This window comes from Eretmochelys imbricata, chromosome 1, assembly GCF_965152235.1.
Source record: "Eretmochelys imbricata isolate rEreImb1 chromosome 1, rEreImb1.hap1, whole genome shotgun sequence".
NCBI classification, from domain to species: domain Eukaryota; kingdom Metazoa; phylum Chordata; order Testudines; family Cheloniidae; genus Eretmochelys; species Eretmochelys imbricata.
In genome coordinates, this window is record NC_135572.1 from 42,291,172 (window position 1) to 42,314,029 (window position 22,858).

General features: G+C 43.9%; 1 protein-coding gene across 4 annotated transcripts in view; it reads right to left on the reverse strand.

Annotated features, from left to right (window-relative positions):
- Positions 1-22,858, reverse strand: part of MICU2 (mitochondrial calcium uptake 2) — a 257,427-nt gene that overhangs the window by 94,917 nt on the left and 139,652 nt on the right. For all 4 annotated transcript variants that reach the window (XM_077809361.1, XM_077809369.1, XM_077809352.1 and 1 more), the window contains one exon: positions 10,010-10,157. In XM_077809361.1, coding sequence (XP_077665487.1) covers positions 10,010-10,157 — 148 coding nt within the window. The remainder of the gene's footprint in view (positions 1-10,009; positions 10,158-22,858) is intronic.

A 22,858-nucleotide genomic window follows, 5' to 3' on the forward strand; every position in this document is an offset into this window, starting at 1 on the left:
AGGCCTTGTTGGTAGTGGGTCTCATATGTAGCTTGGGAGGAGTACTGTGAGACCACCTCCACTGGCTTACTATCTGAACCCTCGCTAGACAATGGAAGGGCATGACATGGCTGTGGGGATATCCCCTGTGCCCGGTAAAAACTTGGTGATGCAATGTTGGTACTGAGAGGTTGGGCCTCTGGTGTATCCCGTATGTCAAGGTCTCTGGTTTGGTAGAGTCCCGCTGGTACCGAACATCCTGGTGGCAGTGCTGGGGGGTTGGGAGACCTTGTCTGCACTGGTGTATCTGGTGCAGGGTGAACTGTTGCTGGCAGCACCAAGGTTGAGTGGCGTACCAAGAGCGTCGTCAAAGTGTTTATTCTTGTCCCTTGGTACTGAAGACTCCGTGCCAGTGCCCATAGGATCCGGGGGCCTGTCAGTGGTACCGGTATCCAATGGTTGTTGTGAGGTACAGGTACCAGACTTGGAAGGTCTCAGTACTGGCGGTGTGGAGGATACCAAGCGAGATGGCGATCGCTTGTGGCTATCTCTAAGCTCACTTAGAGTACTTCCCACTCTCTTTTTAGAGGATTTGTGAGAGGGAGCCCCAGCCTGCTTCTTCAACCCACTTCCCTTAGATGTCAAAGGTTGTGGGGAAGACTCACAGCTGCCAGGAGACTGAGGTCAGAGGGCTGCTTCCATGAAGATGATCTTCTGGTGAAGCTCTCTGTCTTTGCGGGATCTTGGCCGGAGCTGCTGGCAGAGTGCACAGTTTTGTTGTATGTGGTCCTCGCTGAGGCAGCGAATGCACTGAGTGTGCTTATCTGCAACTGGGATCTCCCCATTGAAGGTGTGGCATTTCTTGAAGCCTTGGGAGCTGGGTATACCTTGCTAAGGGAAAGAGACTCTGGTGGGGGAGCAGGAAATTTTATTTTATTTTATTTTTAAGGGTAGAAAAGAGAAAGAATGGAAGAATTACAACTAGAACTACAACTAGAACTGGGGAAACTAACTGCAAAGCAGACAGAAGAACAGTCTTAACAGACTGCTAATGGCTCCTTCTCTAGCCGGGGCAGTTGAGAAGGAACTGAGGGGGTTGGCCCATGTATGCTGATTAGTCTCGTGGAGCAGCATGAGGAGACACAGCGCATGTGCAGGCCTGATGAACACTGCTACCAAAGTTCTCCGATCAGCAGCACACAGATGCAAGCACACCTACACTGGTGCATCCGTAGGGATACTACTTGAAGAAGTAGTTGAGAAGAGATTAGCCATCTGACAACAAGTGACAGGAAGATTCTAGTGTTTGATCCAAAAGGTCAGAACCATAATCTTGTATTTTGTTTTTGTTAAATTAAACTTCATTAAAATGTCAAATTGTACATATTATAGAGTATATTTAAAAACAAAGTTCTGTTGAGTTGCAGTTGCAGTTTTCAGGTATAATCTGGGAGAGGGAAGGTGGCTGAACATGCAGGTACAAAGTCCACAGGCACAGAAAGATTATGTATCTCATATGTTAGGGTTGCATGAGCAGTTCTTACACCAACTTGGATAAATTAGTTCAGACACATACTGGTATACAGTAACAAGCTCCTCTATCCTCAAAACCCACTTCAGAAAATTAGCCAAACAATGAGTGGTAGCTGGTTCGGTGCTGAGGATAGCTGATTTTATTTTATTTATTTTTAGAACACCAAAACAAAAAAATTCCAAAGACCATTATGGAACCCGTATGTCAGTCCATCCTTCTCATTCCTCCCATTTGTCACACTCACTGCTGTGTCTTGTTTCAAATCAGACTCAACTCTTTGGTGCAGGGAACACATCTGTGTAGTGCAGTGTGGCTCCAATTATATTTGGAGAATTTAGGCGGTATCACCATACAAATAGACAATAATAATCATAGATGAAATCTCCTAAACATGGAAATTGTGAGTGGCAGGATGGCTTTTTTGTTAAGGCATAGGATTGAGACATAGGAATCTGGGTTTGATTTCCAGCTCTGCCAAAGACTCCCTGTGTGATTTTGGATAAGCTGTTCAAACCCAAATTTTATTTTCATAATTTTGGAACTTAAATCCATGTTAGGTGTCTAGACAGGAGAAAAATCTGCCTCAGTTCCTCATCTTTAAAATGGGGAGAACACTCTCCTATCTCAGATTGATGGTGTGAAGATAAATTCATTTATGTTTGGAAGGCACTCAGATGCTATGGGGCTAATATATTGATTTATTGACATTACTGATGGGGGCCTAGATAGACAAGATTTGTCATCTTGATGTCTGACTTATTCCACATGGCAATCATTTTGGAGAAGTGGGTAACTGAATGCTAGTTTTAAAACCATTATGTTTTTTTTTTGGGGCGGGAAATGTAGCTTTAACTTACTGCTACTTAGGCATAAGGGATCCTGGAATTTTAAATGACGAGACATCAACCATGCCCAGCAATGTGGGGCTCTTCCCATAGAAGGCCTCTTTCATAGTCTTCCTCTGACCACTCCTTCCCCAAACTCCAATCAGTACCAGGTTTACAATGGCATCATGGGAAGAGGCCCATTAAAGACCCATCTAACCCATCCACATAGGTCTGGCCCTTTGCCTATTGCAGTCCAGCACCCAGGCCTTACTGTGTGAGCAGCTCCCCAGCCAGCAGGTCCCGCTCACCTGTAGGGGACTCACTGCCCAGCAGCCAGGCTCCACCATGCAAGGCTGGGGAGGGCTGCTGGCTGCGGGGCTGGTGGGCGTGGCCGGGCAGGCTCTCGGGGGACACGTCCCAGGGGTCTGCACCACACTCTAGCATGGTTCTGACTCCAAGCAGTTTCTGCTGCCTACCCCCTGTGGGGCCCCACCTGCCTCCCAAGGGCTGGACCACCTGGAACCAGTGCAGAGGGTGGTCTGGTCTTGGTCAGTGTGTGTGTGGGGAGGAAGCACGGAGGGCTCAGCTGGGCCCCACCTGGCAAGTGGGCCCTGAGGAAGCCACCTGGGCAGGCTCCCCTCCCGCTCTATCCCTCAGGAGTGTATGCACATGGTCTGCATTGTTGTAGGCAAACTCCGTGTAAGGGAGAAGTGAGGACCAATCATCCTGGAAATGAGCGATGTAGCATTGCAGATACTGCTCGAGAAACTGATCCTTTCTGTCTGGACGTTGGACTGGGGATGGTAAGTGGAGGAAAGACATGTGTGGACTCCCAGCAGGCACAGGACTTCACGCCAGACCCGGGCCATGAACTGAGATCACCAATTGGAGGTGATGCACTCTGGAAGGCTGTGAAGGTGGACTATGTAGTTAATAGCTGGGCTGGGCTGTCTCTTCAGAAGCGGGGAGACCTGTGCAAGGGATGAAGTGGGCCATTTTGGTAAAGTGGTCTACTACTGTCAAAATTGTTGTAAATTTGTTGGACTCTGATAATTCTACAATAAAATCTATTTTGGGCACAAACATCACAAGAGGCAATGAACGACTGTATTGGCGGACTCATCCGGAACCACCAAAAGGAGAAGGTAATTAGTTTTTGGGTCTTGAAGCACCTCAAGTGTCCTGCTAGGGGCAAATTGAGGCATAGTTGGCAGGACTGCAACTCTTGCAGGTCCGGAGGGTACAAAGATGATGTCCCTCATGTGTGTGATCCCTTCCTGAGAGTCACGTGGTTGCTTGTTGATAATAGCTTGTTCATCAGGCATAATTTCTGAGGCAGAGTTTATTAATCCAAGTATGTTCTAGTCAAGAGCTGCACTGAGAAAGTTATGAGATTTGTGAATGACGGTTGGTTCCTGGCTGGGACCTTGTGAGTTGGTACCGTACCTTTGGGACAGGGTGTCTGCATTGCCATTTTTGGATCCAGGGTGGTATGTGATAATGAAAGCAAATCATGAGAAAAACAGGACTCACTGAAGCGGACGTTGGTTTAACGCTTTTGTCCTACATAGATATTCCAGCTTTTTATGGTCGGTGAATACCCGGACTGGGTGGCAAGCTCCTTCCAGGTAGTGCCGCCACTCTGCAAAGGCTGTTTTTATCACCAGGAGTTCCTTATAAAGTATTTTGTAGTTTAGTTCTGTAGGGGCGAGCTTCCTTAAGAAGTAATAAGTGCACAGGTCTAACAATTGTCTGGGACCAAGTCACTGGGAGAGGACAGCCCAGCTCACCCAACTGGAGGTGTCAGCTTCTACAATGAAAGCTTGTGTGACATCAGAATGAGCCAATGTGGGTGCTGTAGTAAAAGCAAATTTCAGATGATTGAATGCATGCTGGGCCTTGGGAAACCAATGGAACTGGGCATTTTTCTGGAGTAGAGTGGCGAGGAGCTCAATTTGTTTTGAAAACTCCAGGATGAAGCATCAACAGAAATTGGCAAACCACAGAAAGTTGGCCAATCCTAGACAGCTTGGATCTTGTATGGGTGTGTCTGGATCCCTTTTGAAGATAAGATGAAGCCCAAGAATTCCATGGAGCCCTGATAAAAGGCACATTTCTTGAGCTTGGTATAAAGGTCATGCTGCTGCAAGCACTCCAGGACTGTTTGGACATGAGTGGTATGCTGTTCTGGGTAGTTGGAGAAGATCAATATGTCATCTAGGTCGAGTACTACGTATTCATCCAATATGTTTCAGAACACATTGTGACATATTTGGGCACAATCCAGACTAATGAGTAGCACTGTCTCCCCTGCCCTGTAACCTGGGGTGTCCTTTACAATGCCTTGCAGCTGTAGCCTGCAACCTGGACTGATCATAGCCTCCAGCATGTAAGTCAATCCCAGCTGTGTGTGCTGCAGCAAGCCAGACACATCTTGGCTCTCACCAGCCTTTGTTATGCTTCAGGTTGACCCCCAACAATTCCCAGTGCTAGATCTTCCCCCAGAAATGTATGTCCTGTACTGCCTCACCCTCTCCTGGACAGTACAAATATATTTAAGTCTGTTATTACTTTAATAGAATAGTATGCCTATTTATTACTTTAAATAGCCTACCCATGAGGTAGCGGAATTGTGCGACATAGGAGGCTACGGTGCTCTGCCCCTTTTGGAGTTTCCTTAGAGCAGCCTCTGCTGTTTGAATTCAGTGTGGGTTATCTAATAATACTGACATGGTTTGGAGGAAGAACTCCCAGTTTGACAATACTGGACTGTCACACTCCAAGAAGGGGAGGCTCAGTCTAATGCTTCCTCAGACAGCAGGCTAATGACCAGGCTCACCTTTGCATGATCAGTAGTGTAGGACTAAAGCTGCATCATGAACAGGAGGCGGCACTGGTTTATAAAACCCTGGAATCGCTGGCAATTACTATCAAGCCATTCCAGCAGCTGTTTCGCAGAACAGGGCTGCGCAAGCCATGTCTGCACAGTGTTTTCAGCATGCAACTGTGTGACTTGCTCCTGCAACAACTGGTTCTCTGAGGTCAGCTGGATGATCTAGGCCTTCAGTGCTTGGTTGAAGGTGGGCGGCCCACTTAGTGTAACCAATCCTCCCAAAGGGTTATCCAGGTCCATTCTGATGGCACCAGGCTCATTCCTGTGGCCTAAGACGTCCACACAAACTGTTATAACTGGGGCATGGTCGATCTGACCTACTGTTCAGAGCAGGAGTCAGGCCAGGACAGATACCAGAAGGTCAGAGTCCAAGACAGGCCAGCTGTCAGGAGGCAGGCAGGGTCAGGTTACCAGGACATCAATAGCAGGAGCAGGTATTACAGGGGAAGCAGTCCTAAGCAGGGAGAATCCAGTTGCAGGGACAACTTCCTGTTTCTATGCTTGAGTTGAATAAGAGCGGGGAACCAATCAGGGACCCCAGCATTCCACCAACCAATCCCTGGATGGGCATCCTCTGTCAGAGTTCAGGTTCTACTCTGGCAACTGACTGGCAGGTCAGACCTGACCAGCTACTAAGTGCACTGTGGACCAGGGTTCAAGACCCACTGTCCCTGACAGCAGCGCCTCACTGTCTATACTGCTATTTATACCTTTGCTAGGGGGGCGTGCAGTGTATGTACTCTACACTCTGCTGTAACATGTGTGCAGTGTAGATGTACCCTCAGGGTATGTCTACACAGCAAAGAAAACCCTGCAGCTGGTCTGTGCCAGCTTACTGGGGTCTGGCTGTGGGGCTGTTTCATTGCTGTATAGACTTCCAGGCTCAGGCTGGAGCCCCTCCTACCCCCACAGGGTTCTACAGCCTGGGCTCCCACCCGAGCCTGAAAGTCTATACAGCAATGAAACAGCCTCACAGCCGGAGTCCCACAAGCCCGAGTCAGCTGACATGGGCCGACCTTGGGTTTCTCTTTGCTGTGTAGACATATCGTCCGTGTACACAACTGTTCTTTATTGTTAAAATTAAAGCATTAAATGTAGCTTATTAACTCTCAATGAAAATTCATCTTCAGTATTAAAGCAAATCTCAAGTGAATTAAGCCTTCATATTTTATATACCTCAAAACCCAAATAGGTTAAAAATACATTAGAAGCTTATGTCTCAACCCAGCAAGTTGAAGTTATCCTTTGATATTTCTTTTACGAGATAACAGAACAGAGCAAATGCAGTAGGTTCCACAGCACGATAAACAGAGGAACAATAAAATACTTAATTATTGATGTTTTACATATTATGGTTTGCTAATAACTTTTTTTATTTACACAGCTTGTCTTGCCAGTGAAGTGTTTTGCTTGCTATCCCTGCTGTTGCGATGCTTGAACACTGTTTACATGGCATGTAGCCAGGAATATAAGAGTCCTCAAAGCTCTCTCTGCATGTGTTGAGTTGATCAGTAGAGGACATCATCCTATGTACAAATAAGAAGTCAGGCCCCCAAACCTATTTTACAGAGTTATCTATAATTAAAGACCAGAGCAGACTGCTTCCCTTAAGAAAATAATTGTAATAAATTAAGAAAAAAAAACCTGAAGTAATCCAGCATGCAGTGCTGCACATGACAGGAAAGCATTTTTTGGACCTTCCCATTCTGCCTTGAAAGAGTTATCTGCTGTGTCAATATGAAACACAAAATAGGTCTGTTAGGAAGCTATGCATTTGTTATCAACTCTTGCTGTTTAAATGGCAGGACTGTAAATATTTTTCTTCATTATCACCCTGATAGTAAATAACTTTGCAGGTGTGATTTAATCTATACAGAATGCAATGATCTCACATTTTTAAGCTATATTAAATAGAAAATCAGTAATAAAAAGCTTATCTACCAGGAAGCAAATGAACAAAATTGGTGAACTAAGGTCCATGAAAACAGGGTTCAAGATCATTTGGGTTGTATTTTATGATGGTTTATGTATTTGCTGTACAGTTTTGTGTAATCCATCTATGCTTTCTTATCGTGGAAACTGCTTTATAATAAATCATCATTTAGTGCATATGTTGCAACTTTGTCAAAGGGTACACTTAAGATTTTGTTTCAGTACAAAAATGCTACTTAATCATTTGACAATCTAGACATATCAACGATAATTTTATATTTGCCCTCTCTAGCTGTAGTTCCAGGCACTTCTGATGTGGCATTGCCAGTCAGAATATTAATCTGTTTACTCAACACCATGTTTACTCCCTCTCCTAAATTTTAATTATGTTTAATTAGAGAAAATATAAAAACATCCACGCAAAATAGCACATCAAGTAATTCTGCAAATGAAAATTATCAATGAGTGAAATGATGCTGGTGGGTAATGATTGCAAAATTGATTGAAATCTGCAGTTTAATTATATATTTGCTAGTTATGTGACACAGGAGGAATTTCATCTCATAATAGTATATTGTTGTACCAGCTGTGAAAATAGAACAGTATATTAAAAGGGCCACAATTAAAGCTGATATGACAAAAAGTTGGCTTTATTAAAAATATTGGTAACATTGGGTCTTCTCTGCTGGCTGACTACAACAAAATCAAGGCAACAAGGTTCTATGTATTCATCGTCCTACACTCTGTTTGCTCTGATATTGCAAGCAGACAGGGGACTGATGCACAATATATGAATTCAGCTTTCTGAAGCACTAAGAGAACATAAAATTATTGTATGCATAATACCCTGACCAATCAGAGCACATTACACAGTGAAAATGGAGAGATACAATGCGCAGCTGTGAAAAAAAAAAAAGCTTGCTTTTCAACTGCAGAAGTAACAATTTTACAAGCTATGTGAGCCTCGCTGTGCATGCTATGAATCCTCCAAAAGCGGGTTAATACAGTTGCCCCTTTGGCTGAGAGGTTAGTTAATATTCAAGGCTTTGCTGGGTTGTTTTCATTAGGAGGAAAAATTGACGATTCTTTGGTGAAATCCTATTTATTTACAAAAAATGTACACAAAGCCCTATTTCCCTAAACAGAATAGGAACAGCAGGCGGCATTTTCCTTACTCATAACTTCCATGTCTGCCTTGCCAGCCAGTCCTATGACCCAAAAGAGCGCTGTGTCTCTGCTCCCCATCAGGGCTATGCTCATGACCGCATCTCTGGCTTTCTGCTTGTTTCCATTTTGCTTTCCCCCTTTGACACATACACAGCTCCAACCACTCAATGACCCAGCCCTTGCATTTGCAATCAGGTCCCAGGGAAACCCTTTGGCGCACATGGCTTAAATCTTGATCAACCTTGCATATAGCCTTGGGTGGTGACTTCTATTTATTCCAGCTATCTTACTCCATAAAGGAGCTTAATTACTTCTTCCATTTAGGCTGAATGAATAGTAGCTACCATACCCATCAGCTTTAATTAGGTCTGTAATTACCTAATGACCAAAGACATGCTTGATTGCAGGATTAATAGATTTCAGCATAACAGTATTATGTGCTCTTTAGGTTTATGTAGCCTTGATTGTCATCTGGACTTACACTAGCCATACCAGCTGCAATGACCCACAGATTCATGAATATCTGTTGAAATAATGAACAATGTCTCTGGTTTGCTCAGCAAATCACTAATCATTATACTCAAACTGCCACTTCATTCTCCAGTTAATGTCTGGTTAACTGATGTGGACTGAGAATGACTGACTTCTTTCTCTACTGAAAAGATTTTTAAGCACCCAACTGATGTTCAGACAATAAAATGAGTTGACGGGCTGAACATTCCAACCCCACACTTTAAAAAATAAACTAGCTGTCCAATCAAGCAACATCCAGAAAGAATTTTTAACTGCTGGACAGCTCTGATTGTTTTTAAATGGTAAGGCTAGTAAGGAAGATGCAAATTTGCACCATATTTGCATAACATAAGTATATTAGGTTTGTTATATTTGGTATATCTAGGTTCTGCTAGATAGAAAACAGAATACTTTACATTTGCATAACTTTTGGAGGCAAATGGCAGGCTTGCTATCCCTGAAGCAACTTATGGGGCAGCTATTCATTTCCATTCCTCTGACAGGAGATAAGGATCTTCTCTTTTTCTGAGTGCTTGTCTTCACTACCAGGGTAAGTTGACCTAAGTTACACTACTCCAGCTACGTAAATAACATAGCTGGAGTCGACATAGCTTAGGTTGACTTACCCGGTGTCTTCACTGCGCTGGGTCAATGAAAGACGCTCTCCCTTTGACTTAGCTTGCTCTTCTCGGGGACATGGAATACTGGAGTTGACCAGAGAGTGCTGGGCCGTTGATTTAGTGGGTCTTCACTAGACCCCCTAAATTGACACCCGCTGCAAGGGTGTCGATTTCCCCGGTCATGAAGACAAGCCCTCAGTATCTCCCTCTCTTTTGTGACTGGTAACTACTGCCTGAGGGATGTTCTGAACACTGGTGTATTTTAACCTGGCTAATTTCTCTGTCATTTAGATAAACAAGGAAATGAATATTGATTAAATATGCCCATTAGGGGTTTAAGACATTTGCACAAAGACTCCAGATTCCTGGACCTTCAGTCTCAACAGGTATGCCAACTGATCCCTGTTAAGAGTCTACAAGCGTGTATTCTATTAATGTTGTTAGCTGGCCTTTGCTAATTTTTATCAGCAGAGGATAGGAACTTCTTAAAGGGTACCCACCACACAAATCAGTAGTACAATTTACTGAGGAGAAATCAACTTACAGCCAACTTGATCAAACATTACTGAGAACAAGAAGTCTCTAGGTGTCATGTAATATTCTCCTTCATATTCCAAGGATGCGAACTTCATAAAGCGCTGCTTTCGAATAGACAGTTTTTCTGCCATCTCCTCATTAGCAACATCTTCCTTCTAAAAACAGGGGAAAAAAACAATGTAACAAAAATATGATTAGGTTTTAGACCATTATACTAATCAGAAGGGGTCATATGCCAGCAGCCTACTATCCTCAGTATAATGAGGTCAAATCATCACAGTGAGAGGGACTGGTTGTAATTAAGATAGTTATTCTAGTTTAACCTTTAAAAGGGACAGATTTATGCACAGTTCAAAATGTTTTTTGAACCATTGTTAAAATCTGTTGTCCATCTATGAAACAACTACCATGACACATTATATAGGAACAGTGATTTTTCCAATTTAGACAACAGAAGCAGAGGCAGTATTGCCCACACCAAAAGTCACCCCCCTACCCCCCAAATCATGAGATTTTAAAAATAAGTTCTGTTCTTTTTATTTGCCTTCTGGGTTTTGAGCCTTTGGGGTTCATGTTTCCAAGCTCCTCTCCATAATCACGAGGTTGAAACTTACTATTTTTTTAAATCAAAGCTGAGATTCTAACATAATCACCTGACTCCATGAACTGGGACTTTAAGAAAAACACCAAATTTAGAGAGACTTATGATAATAATAATAATAGAGCTTTGGCAATACTGCAGAAACAACAACAGAAAGTAATGTCAGGTGCAGAGAGAATTTGGACGGGGTGAAAACAAGAGATAGGTATAATATTTTACCATTTCAGAGAGAATAACTGAGCACAGGGAAAATATGAGTTTCTTAGAATGAACATGACATAGGTATTTGACTCATGCTGTGGAAAAATTATCCTACACCTATGTCACTCCTTAGAAATTTTATTTCTAAAAAAGCCATTACACTTCAGTAACACGAATAACTGTGAACAATGATGGAAAAAGAAGGAAATCTAAATTAGGCAAACTCAGAGTACCAAAACCCCATTTGTAACCTATTATAAATTTGTTAGTCTCTAAGGTGCCACAAGTACTCCTTTTCTTTTTGCCATTATAAATAGTTATTATAGTTCTTATAGCAGAGTCTAAACTATATTAGATGCTGTAGACACTTATAGGAAGATATAGTTCCTGCCCAAAAGCTCTTGCAATCTGAAAATACAAATAAAGAAATGACGGATAAATGAAACTGATGCAAAATACAAGCAAAACACTAGAGCTAGCTGAAAAATTTTCCATCGAGGTTTTCTATTGGAAAAAGCTGGTACCTCAAAATATAAATGTTTCAAGGAAACGTGTCAATTTAAATGAAATTTGAGGTAAAAGTTTAAAAACAATTCAAAATCAAAATGGAGTATTTTGTTTCTACTTTCTTGTTTTCACTTATACTGATTTTTGTTGAAATTTTTAATTCTATACTATATTTCAATAAGCTTGTTTCAATGTTTCTGAATTGAAATATTTCAGATTTTGTCCCATGAAATATTTTGACTTTTTGTACCAGTTCATGAAGAACATTTTTTGAAATATTGGAATTTCCCTAGGATGGAAATTTCATTTTCTGATCTACTATAGTGATGACTAGACCAATCTTGATAGGCACTGCAGCTACGCTCCAAACTGCATGACTTAAATCAAGCAGTCCCATTGAAGAGAAGTACCTTTGTAAATGCTATGTTGGATGATATGTGCTTTTGTTTATATTATTAGTCAATTTCACTTTTACCCCTGTACTGTCATTCGGTTTCCCTTGCTTACTTGGGTCTTGTGCACAGCAATAAGGGAAGTGAAACAAATTTTAAAATTAGGAAAATGTCACTAGAAAAATAAAACCTGGCAGCAGAGGGACAGGTGTGGCACCTGAAGCCATTTTAAACTCATTTTTAAATTGATCAGACTTCAAGTAGAAAGCATTCCTTTAACCTTTATCTTGTACATAGCATTTTTGTTCTTCTACTAATCAGATTCTGAAAAATACTATTTTAAAACAACTCTAATGTAATAAGTCTCAATTCCTTTTAATCTCCTCTGTTTAAAAGTTCTGGGATTGGTTACTACAGAACTGTCTTTTTACAAGTTTCAACAAATGCTGCTTCAGATATCAAGTGAATTGTTCATATTTGTGAGGTATTAAAATTCAGCACTCTTATTAGAATCATCTCATAATAATATCAACAGTTTGTGCCCTAAAGCAAACTTAAAAAAACAAGATTGCTGGATAGTAGTACTGTTTTAATTGAAATTATGGAAAGTTTTTTTTTGCATAAACTTATTATTTTGTGCTTGTTAAAGAAGATTAAGAGTTAATCCTATTATACAACTGTCCATACCAATTGGATTTTCAAGCTCCTAAAATACTAGAATACTTGTTTGAACAATGGCCAAAGCATGGCTTATTAGTGATATTAAAACTGCTGAACTTCAACAGTTGAAAATTTTAAATTGAAATAAAACAGCTGTGAATGTGTGTATACACACACACAGAGGGAACAGAATTTATTACCATCAAAATTGTCAATACATATTTTTACTGTAATTTCACTGGTTCAGTTTCTTGTCCTGAATAACTTTTTTTGTTTACAAAACAATTTTGGAAACAAATGTTTTTTCTTTTGGTAAGAAAAAAAGCTGAAGACATTTATCAAAACACTAAGGAGTTAACACTTGCATAAATGAATACATTGATCTTGCCAACTTTTGCAATTTTATTAACAACCTTGCAACATTTTGTGTTTTTCTTAAAGCCTCCACTCCTGGAGTCATGTCATCACATAAGAATCTCAAATTTCATTAAAAGAAAGTTTCTAGGCCTTATGGATATGAAGTAAATCTTGAAAACTGGATACCCCGATGCCTGAGGTAAGCGGCTATTACTGACATGCACTTGGTAAACACCCTCAGTGCTGCTGCAAGGCTGAACGGGAGGACCACAAACTGGTAGTGGTCGGGGCCCACCATGAATTGTAGGAAGCGTCTGTGACCCCGAAAGATGGCTATGTGGAAATATGTGTCCTTCAAGTTGAGGGCAGCATACCATTCTCCTGGATCCAGGGAGGGAAGATGGAGGTCAGGGAGACCATGCGGAACTTCCTTTTCTTTAAGTACTTGTTGAGGTCTCGAAGGTCCAGATTGGGCCATAGACCGCCTTTGGCCTTTGGGATTTAAAAGGACCGGGAATAGAACCCCTTATTCTTGTACGGAACTACTTCTACCGCACCCAAATGCAGCAACCCTTCTACCTCCTGCGTGAGAAGACTCTCTTGAGAGGGGTCCCTGAAACGAGGGGAGGGGGAAGAGGGGACAGAAAGAAACTGGAAGGTATAACCCTGCGCTACTGTCTTGAGGACCCAGCAGTCCAAAGTTATAGCGGTCCATGCTACAAAGGTGGTTGGAGAAAAGTGGGAAAGATGGATCCAGGGTATAGTCCAGTAGGTCACCCTCAGGTGCACCCTCAAAAAACTCACTTGTCCCCCTGCTTATTGCGGGTCAAGCCCGATTGGGCAGAGTGTAGAGGTGGGTTGCTCGGGTGGTGCTTGTAGCCCCATCTCTTTCAGTGGGGCGGCTCCTGCTGGGGTTGGCTTCCTTGGCCCTGAGATGGCTGCGGTTTGAACCACTTAAGGGCTGGACCAGGGACGTACAGCCCTAGAGTTTTCACGGTAGCGCGGGAGTCTTTTAGTCCATGCAGCTTACTATCCATCTGCTCTGCAAACAGGGCCTGGCCGTCAAAGGGGAGGTCCCGCATTGACTGATGAGCCTCAATCGACAGACCAGAGAGGAGCAGCCAGGATGCCCTGAGAGCCTTGGAGTTCACCGTGTCAAACTGCCTAGAGGACCGCTCTGGCCACAGCTGTGCCCGCCTCGAGTATCACCTGGAATTCCTTCCTGGACCCTTTGGGAAGCGAAACCTCGAACTTGGCCATGGCCTGCCACATATTATAGTTGTAGTGGCCCACGAGGGCTTGATGATTGGCCAGTCTCAATTGAAGGCTGGAAGACTTGTACATTTTTTGCCCAAACAGATTCAGTCTCTGAGTCTTTATTCTTGGGCATAGCCCCGAGTTGCCCCTGCCTCTCCCTTTGCCTAACAACCTCAACTACGAGGGAGTTTGGGGCTGAGTGAGTGTAGAGGTACTCGTGGCCTTTAGCTGGCACAAAGTATTTGTGTTCAGCCCTTTTTGAAATGGGGGGCAGGGAGGAGGGGATTTGCCATAGGGCATTAGTGATTTTCAATACCCGTTCATATGGGGGTAAAAGCCACCCTAGCAGGTGCCATGGAACAAAAGACATCGAACAGGCAGTCTGATGGCTCCTCTAGCTCCTCTGCCTGGAGCCCCAGATTGCAGGAGACCCTCTTCAATAGCTCCTGATGAGCCTTAGCATCATTTTGTGGAACTGGTTGAGGGGGACCCATAATAGCTTCGTCCGGTGACGATGAAGATGAAGCCGTGTGCCCTGGTGGTCCAGCCGGCTGTTCCCCATGGTCCTCATGGGCCAGTGGGAGGTCTTCCCTTCTGGGGCCTCCACCTCTTGGAGGGTGGAATGCTGAGGCTGATGGCATATCCGAGGCCCCTGTCACTGACTGGACTGTCTGCGAAGGCTGGGTAAACCCCCAAGGGTTCCAGGGGTACCAGGCCGCCAGCCACTGGCCTTGGGGCCACTGAGTCAGTTGCAGTGCCGATGATGTAGACGGTACCGCCGGTGCCAGGGCCTGTCCTGCTGTCAAGGACTCCTGCTTAGTGCTGGAGCCAGAAGCGGAGTGGTCGCTGTCCAGCGACCATGATCGGGCAGCCCGCCAGCCCTTCTCTGTGTGGTGCTGGCTCTACATCTTGACATAGTCCTATTCAATCAAGTCGAGTCCCTCCTGCAGGACCTCAGGGACTGTTGGCATTTGGCAGATTGGCGTTGGTAATCCAGTGATCTATGTCTCATGATGCTCGACTGGTACTGGGACCTAGAGAGGGACTGGAAGGATCTCCCCGACCATGGGAATCTGCGTCTTGGCGATAGGGGTCGGCGGGTTGGTGACCAGTGGCTCCGTTCAAACGATCAGTTACGTGATCAGTGCTGAGGCATTGGCCACTTACAATAATCGCAGAGTTATAGCCTGGGGACCGGGGCATGCCCTGTCCCCAGGCCGAGTCCCATCCGGGACCAACTAAACTAGAACTAACACTAAGGGAACTATTAACTATGTATAACTGTTTAACAGGAAAACGTTGGAAAGAAACACTGAATGAAGCGTAATGCTAGCCAGAGCAGCAGACGTTCTAGCACCGTCACTGGCAGCAAGAAGGAACTGAGGGTGAGGCGGGAGCTGGAGGCGCCACTTATACTGTGGCAGGTGTGCGCTGCTCCATGGGGTGCCAGAGATGGTCCCCTACAGATACCACTGAGGGGAAAAACTTCCGGCACCGGGGCATATGGCGAGCACACACACCTAATATGGAATGGACATAAGCAAGCACTTGAAGAAGAACAATCAGATTTCTCCCCTCCCTGCCTACCAAAAAATGTTGTTTATTCACAGGAACAATGGTTTCTTTTTGATCTGGCACTTTGACTATTTAAAAATATAGAGATGAACGGCAGGCACAACCTAAAGTCTTAAACAGATATAAAAATATACTGCAAAAACTAGTTTGCTATCAGGAGAGAAACTATTAATTCTGGCTATTGAAATCAGACTCCAAATGGTAAAGGAGTGTTCTGTAGACTTAATGAAAAATGAGAAAGAGTGGCTACGTACAACAGTAAAATAAAGTTTAAATAAAAGCTTTTATAATTCAAAAATCATTTACAAAGTAACAGATAAAGAAAAAAATAAGAACTCTCCCTCCAATTGCAGCTGTATAAGAATTATGCCCAATTTGAGGCCATTAGATGAAAAACAAATCTTTTGAGTTCTGTGACATAAAGCTATGGTCCACTTTATTTTCCCATCTCTGAAATTATGGGGCTAAATCCTCCATTGGTGTAAACTAGCATAGTTCCATGATGCCCTGGCCTATGGTCTTTATAATAAAGCATATTTTTTTTTTGGTTAGTTTTCACTTTTCTGTTTGGTTACTGGTAGTTTCCTCAGCACACTAAAGTAATTCAAAAATTCTAACTTGTGGTCCTATGTCTAGTCAGGCAACCTTACAATCTGCATGAAAGACAAAGGCTCCTATTTCGCTCTAAAAGGTCAAAAGAAAAGGGTTTTGCAGCAGTAAGGAGGAGGACCAAATGTGCAGAGGGAGCACAATGTGAACATAAAATGTTTGCAGTTATTTAATATCCTACTGCATCATATTTGTTCTTTCTTTCATTCACTCAATTGCATAAGGCAGATTTTCAGCACACTGAAGGGCTGGAAGGGGAACATACTAACTAAGAAAAATCAGAGGATCCATAAAGCAATACTTCAAAATCATGGATAAACTTGACTTTTCCAGTAGTATATTGCACGGAAAAATGCCTGTGGAAACTAAAGGCAGGCATCACCTAAAATGGGTCTGCTCTCTATGGGATCCCCTTTACAGAGAAATGGAAATCAAAAACCTTAGTATAAGACCTTATTCACCTGAAATTGGGTGAAAGAAATCTGCTCTTCTAAAATGAAATTAATAACTAAACATGTTTTCCAACTTTGAACTACAGGAATGTTTTGTTAAGTCTATCAATACAAGGCAGTCATTCCAGAGCCTTTTGTAAAAAAACCAAGTATATTCATAAAGCATGATATATTCCTTAAGCAGAGCTTCTTTAACCAGGGAGAGGAGAAGAGCAGAGAATTCCTTGAAGTCCATCAGGGACATCGCCGTACAGATTAAATTTACCTGGGGAGTGCACATATGCTAACATAATGGGTTCAATAGAGAACGCTAAAGTAGACAGATTAAATATATAGAAAAGAAAGCTATTTGAAAATATTTCCTTTTGTTTGAATTTCTTTTCCTACTTTGATTCCACTTCATGTCCTCCAGGTATTCCATCAAATCTTTATCTGCTTCATCTCATATCTTCTAGAAGGTTGTAATGATTTTGCGTTTGCTGTCCAACAGGTCTAATACGTCAAACTATTTGTCATAAAAGATCAATATTTTTGGATCAACTCAAAACTGGAGAAGCAAATTGCTGCTATGTGCACTAAACGAGTTTCAGATCTCTGTATTATTTCACACAATAATTAAAGACCAACAAATCCCCAAATTCCAACCCTTTACCCCCCCCTAATATGTTTCAGCCAAAATCTTCCTCTTAAAACAACCAAGCTACATTATTTTGGCCACATTGTGCATGACATATAGAGTATTCTGGATTATTGTCTAGGCTGTTAAATGTATATTGTAATATAGTACATTGAATCTGTTGAGCAGCAAACTCTTTACAATTTTTCGGACTGCCAACGGGATGGAAGAGCAGCCTTACTTCCTTCTCCTAGCCAATAGGGATGGAAACTGTTTGGAAGGAAGAGTCTGATGCAGAAAGCCCTCTCTCTGTGGAAAGTCACTGTACCAGGAAGAACTAGAGAGCTGCATGAGCAGCAGGAAGCTGAGCAAGGAAGCAGACTGTGACTGGCAGACAGGGTTGCCAACCCTTCAGGTTTGCCCTGAAGTCTCTGGGAATTAATCTTTCATTAAAGATTATGTAATGTGATGAAACCTCCAGGAATACGTCCAACCAAAATTGGCAACCCTACCGGCAGACATTGCAGCAGAGTTCTGTGAGGAATTTGTTGGGAAACAGCAGAGATCGGGAAGGGGTCCTGGAGCCTGAGGGTTATGTAGAAAGGGGCTCAAAAGAAGTTCTTGTACAGCAGCTAGACAAGGGAGAATAACTTGAAGAAAGTTCATTGCATCCATAGTGCCCTAGAAACAGGGAATTAGCTACAGAAGTGGTTAGCCTGCTATGATAGGCTGTTGGCTCTAGAGAGGAAGAGCTGCTGACCTTGTGAAAGGTAAATACAGAGACTGGGAGAGGTGCTGGCTTTGGGGTGCTGGAATATAACTGCTTCCCACAGTTGCAGCAACATCCTGCTAGCAGGAACTGTGCATGAATCACTGCAACAACTCTTCTGCAACATCTGCCAGTCACAGTCTGCTTCCTTGCTAAGCTTCCTGCTGCCCCAACAAAACACTACTGACTGATCCTGGCCAGGAAACTTGCAGGGTACCTAGCTGCTTGTAATAGACAAATGTACTTTTTCAGGACTAAACTAGGAATTCCCTAAGGTATTGGACCTAAGGAATTGCAACCTTTCCTATTCTGACAGTCCTCATAAGAGGAGATTACTTTCCTGTATCTGGAGGTTCTTTGAGATGGGTCGCCCCTATCTGAGTTATGCGCATGCGCCATACGCCCAGAGCCAGAGCTTTTAAAAATAGAAGCATGTGTTGGTCCACGCATGTGCCTTTATACCGCCTCATAGTTTCAATGGAGGCAATAAATGGCAGGGCAGACTGACCATTCCCTCAGTTCCATCTCCACCACAAATCAACCAAGTCCACAGCAGAAGGAAAGGAGGGCGGGATTGGAATACAGATAGGGACCACATATATTGAAGAACCTCCAGTTACGGAAAGTAACCTCCTCTTCTTCGAGTGATTATCCCGATTATATTCCACTAAGGGTGATTGACAAGCAGTACCTAGTTAGGAGGAGGGTGAGAGGAAGATGATGCAAATGAGGCATCTATCTCAGAGTCTTACAAGAGGGCACATTAGGAGGAAAAGGCATGTACCAAACTCCATGTGGCCATCCTACATATGTCTGTGAGCAGCAGGTGGTGGAGTGTGACTGTAGTAGATGCTCGCACTCATGGAGTGGGCTTGGACCCTAATGGGTGGAGACAGATCCGACAAACAATAGCAGAGCGTAATGCACCCCAAAATCCACATAGAAATCCTCCGAGTGGAAATGGTCTGGCCCTTAATCCTCTCCACTATAGCGACAAATAGTCTAAAAGACTTCCTGAATAGCTTTGTCCTTTGCAGGTCGAAGGCAAGGGCCCTTCAGACATCGAGGGAGTGACAGCATCATTCCTCTGCTGAGGCATGTGGCTTAGGGAAGAAGTGTATAGATTGACTGAGGTGAAAATGGGGAACTACCTTCAGCAGAAACCTGGGATGTAAGCATAGGGAAACTTTGTCTTTATGAAACATGGTGGAAGGGGGATTCTGCCATCACAGCCCCCCAGTTTGCCTACTCTCTTTGCAGAGGTGATGGCTATCAGGAAGGCAACCTTCATGGAGAGAAGAGAAAGGGAACAGGAGGCCAGAGGTTCGAAGGGTAACTTCATCAGTGCCATAAGGACAAGGTTGAGGGTTGGATGGAAGGGTATGATTATACAAGGCCCTTCCAGAATCTGACAGTCAATGGATGAGTGAAAACTGAGTGCCCCTCACAGGGCGGGAAAAGCACTAATGGTTGTTATGTGCACCTTGATGGAGCTGAGAGCAAGTCCTGACACTTTCAGGGACAGAAGGTAGTCCAAGAGGAGAGGGATGCCGACGACCCCAGGAGCTATAGTCTTCTGTTGGGCCCAGAAGGTGAAATGTTTCTCCTTGACCTGGTAGGACCACCTTGTGGATTCTTTTCCTGCAGTATGAGGGGATCTCATACTGCCAATGAATACTTCCGTGCTAGTGAAGATGCCCATCCAAAAACCAGGCTCTCAGGTGAAGCGTCTGCAGATTGGGGCATCTGATCCTGCCATTGTGCTGAGTGAGCAGTTCCAGGAAAGTCAGTAGCCTGAGTGGAGGATACCTTGACTCATGAAGAAGAGGAGGAAACCAGAACCGGCAAGGCCAGAAAGCGGTGATCAGAATGATCGTCGCCTCCTCCTGTCGAATCTTGTGGAGAATATGGGGCAGGAGCAGGTAGGAGAGGGAAGGCTTAATTGATTCAGCCCGACCAGTTGAGGACCAGGGTGTCACATTAGGAGCGCGTTCCAAGTCTGCTCCTGGAATAGTATGGGATGCAACTAGCATTGGTGTAGGAGGCAAAGAGATCCCTGGTCTGAGTCCCCCAGCCGTCAAAGATATCCAGGATCATTGAGGTCCCACTCTTGGTCAGTCACAAAGTTCCTGCTAAGAGTATCTGCAATCACATTCTGAGTCCCTGGGAGATAGGCCGCTGACAACAGGATACTGTATATGATGCACCACTTCTAGACAAAGTGCTGGCAACTTTGGGCCTCCCTTTTTTATGTAGTAAATGGTAGTGGTGTTAACATGATAAGAATATGGTGGGAGCGGCTGGGTGGGAGGAATGTGCAACATGCTCTCCTTACTGCCCAAAGCTCTAGAATATTGATGTGCATCCCGGATTCCCAAGCAGTCCAAGCCCTCTGTGTCATGTGGGCGCCCCATCCATCAAGAGATGCATCCGTAATAATCACTATATTAGGGGAGAACGTAAGGAAAGAAATCCCAGAGCAAAACTGATCCAGGTTTGTGCACCACTGAAGGGAGAAGAGGACCTCGTTGGGAAGAGTCAGAATGGTGTCCATGGAATGGAATGTGGGAGAATGGGCATTCTGTAAACGCAGTTGTAGACAGCAGATATGAAAATGAGCATGCCGCCATGGGGCCAAGGAGGGAAAGACAAGTTCTGGCTGGAACAGAGGGGTTGGAAGTCACTGAGCGATTGCTCCAGCAGGATCCGGAACCTGTCCTCTGGTATGTAGGCATGTGCAGAGACTGCATCAATGTGTGCTATGATGAATTCCAAGGACGGTGTTGTGTCCAAAGTAGATTTTTTGATGTTCACACTGACTCCCAGGAAGGGGAGGAACAGAAGCAGCTGGGATGTTGATACTCAAACTTCTCATCTGGACTGCGTTGCCAGTAGACCATTGTTGAGATAAGGGAAGACGAGGACTCCTTGGCGCTGGAGATGGGCTGCCTCCGTGGAGAAAAACTTGATGAAGACGTAGGAAACAGTGAGTCCGAACGGCAGGACTTGTATTAGAAGTTTTGAGTGCCCACGGTAAAGCTCAAGAATAGTCTGTGGGTTGGGTGGATAGCTATTTGAAAGTAAGCATCTTGCATATTGGGAGCCGTAAACACATGCCTCTTTCTAGTGAGGGTATGACGGCTGCAAGTGTGGCCATATGAAACTTTGGCTTGCGTACAAAGCAGTTGAGATGACTGATCTAGGATTGGTCTCCATCCTCCTTTTTTCTTGGGTACCAGGAAGGAGGTGGAGTTGAACCCTGTGCCCTGAAAGGTCATGGGAACGGACTCTATTGCCCCTCTCTGCAGGAGGTAGTCCACCTCTATGGCAAAGATACTGTTGTGAGAGTGGTCACCTGAGAGTGGTCCCTGAGGTGGGATTGGGAAGGGTGGCTGTGGATGAGGTAGCATTGTGAACTTGATGGGATAGCCATGTCGGATGACATCCAGGACCCACTCATCCATTGTTATCACACTCCATGCTAGTAGAAAGAGTCCTAAATGGCCCCTGAAGGGAGTAGGTTGCTGGTAAGAGTGATGGAGTGCAAGGTGGCTGACAGCTCTTTAGATGCACGCAGAAATATCACTTATGTGAACACTGAATGTGCTTTGTGAGGACTGTGCTAATGGACCAGGCAAACAGGGCCACCGAGTCTTTTGATGCTTTTGGGGAGGCTCATAAGGTCACTGGTGGAAAAACAGAGGCGCTCTGTATTGCTGTGCAGGATGTGGATAATAAAACTTTTGCCTGGGCACCGATGTATAAATACCCAGAAATTGCAGGGTGACTCTAGATTCTTTGAGCGAGTGCAGGGAATCATCAGTTTTCTGATTGAAGAGGTAAGATTCATTGAAGGGGAGGTCCTCAGTTGTGTTCTGCACCTCCCTAGGGAAACCAGAGGAATGTAATCAGGATTCCCTCCTCATGATGATCCCAGTAGCCATAGTACAGGAAGATGTGTCTGCTGGATCTACTGTAGCCTGGAGTGTTGTCCTGGCAACCAATTTAGCTTCCTCCAGAATAGCCTGGAAGCGAGCATGGTCCTGTTGGGGCAGCTAGTCTGCTAACTGGAGGATAATTCAAAAAGTCATATTTAGCTAGCAATGGCAGGTAGTTAGAGACGAGGAACTGAAGACTGACTGAGGAAAAGACCTTGCGACCTAGAAGATCTAATCTCTTACCCTCCTTGTTGGTTGGACTGGAATGCTTTTGAGGTTGCAACAGATAAAGCTGGATTAAGCTACATGTTTAAGTAAAAACAGCCTCTAGTTTTAAGACATGGTCTCACCTTAAGCCTTTTTGGGACTGGACATTCTTGTCTGCTATTTTAGACGCAGCATCTGGCATCCTATCATTTGCACTATACTGTTTATGACTTTATTTACTTGATACTCAGGAAAGGGATACAGCACAGTTGTAACTAAACAAACATTTTAAATAAACAGCATAGCATCACCCCAGTACTACACAACCTAGCATTCACTAGGAGTTCAGGTACTGCTATAGAATTTGATTTCACAAACTTTTGGACTAGAGGCTAGAAAATTTGTGACTGAGCCAGAACACCACAAAAAATAAAGTAATATGACTTTCCAGGCCTGAGCCTGTTCTCTTACAGTTTGGAAAAAATCATTCAGAAGAACAGCCATCACCATTGCAGTTTTAGCTAAATTTAAAAGGTGCTTTTCTCAGTTCAGTGGACTTATAAATACCCAAATGCCAATTTAAGGATACCGATTTAACAGTGGGGAGTGGTAGTGGTGGATTGACAGTAGGATTCTGTAACAGAATTACAGACAAATTCTGCTCTCAATTGAAGACAATGGTTTCTCTGGATTTAGACCAGTAGAATCCAGCCCT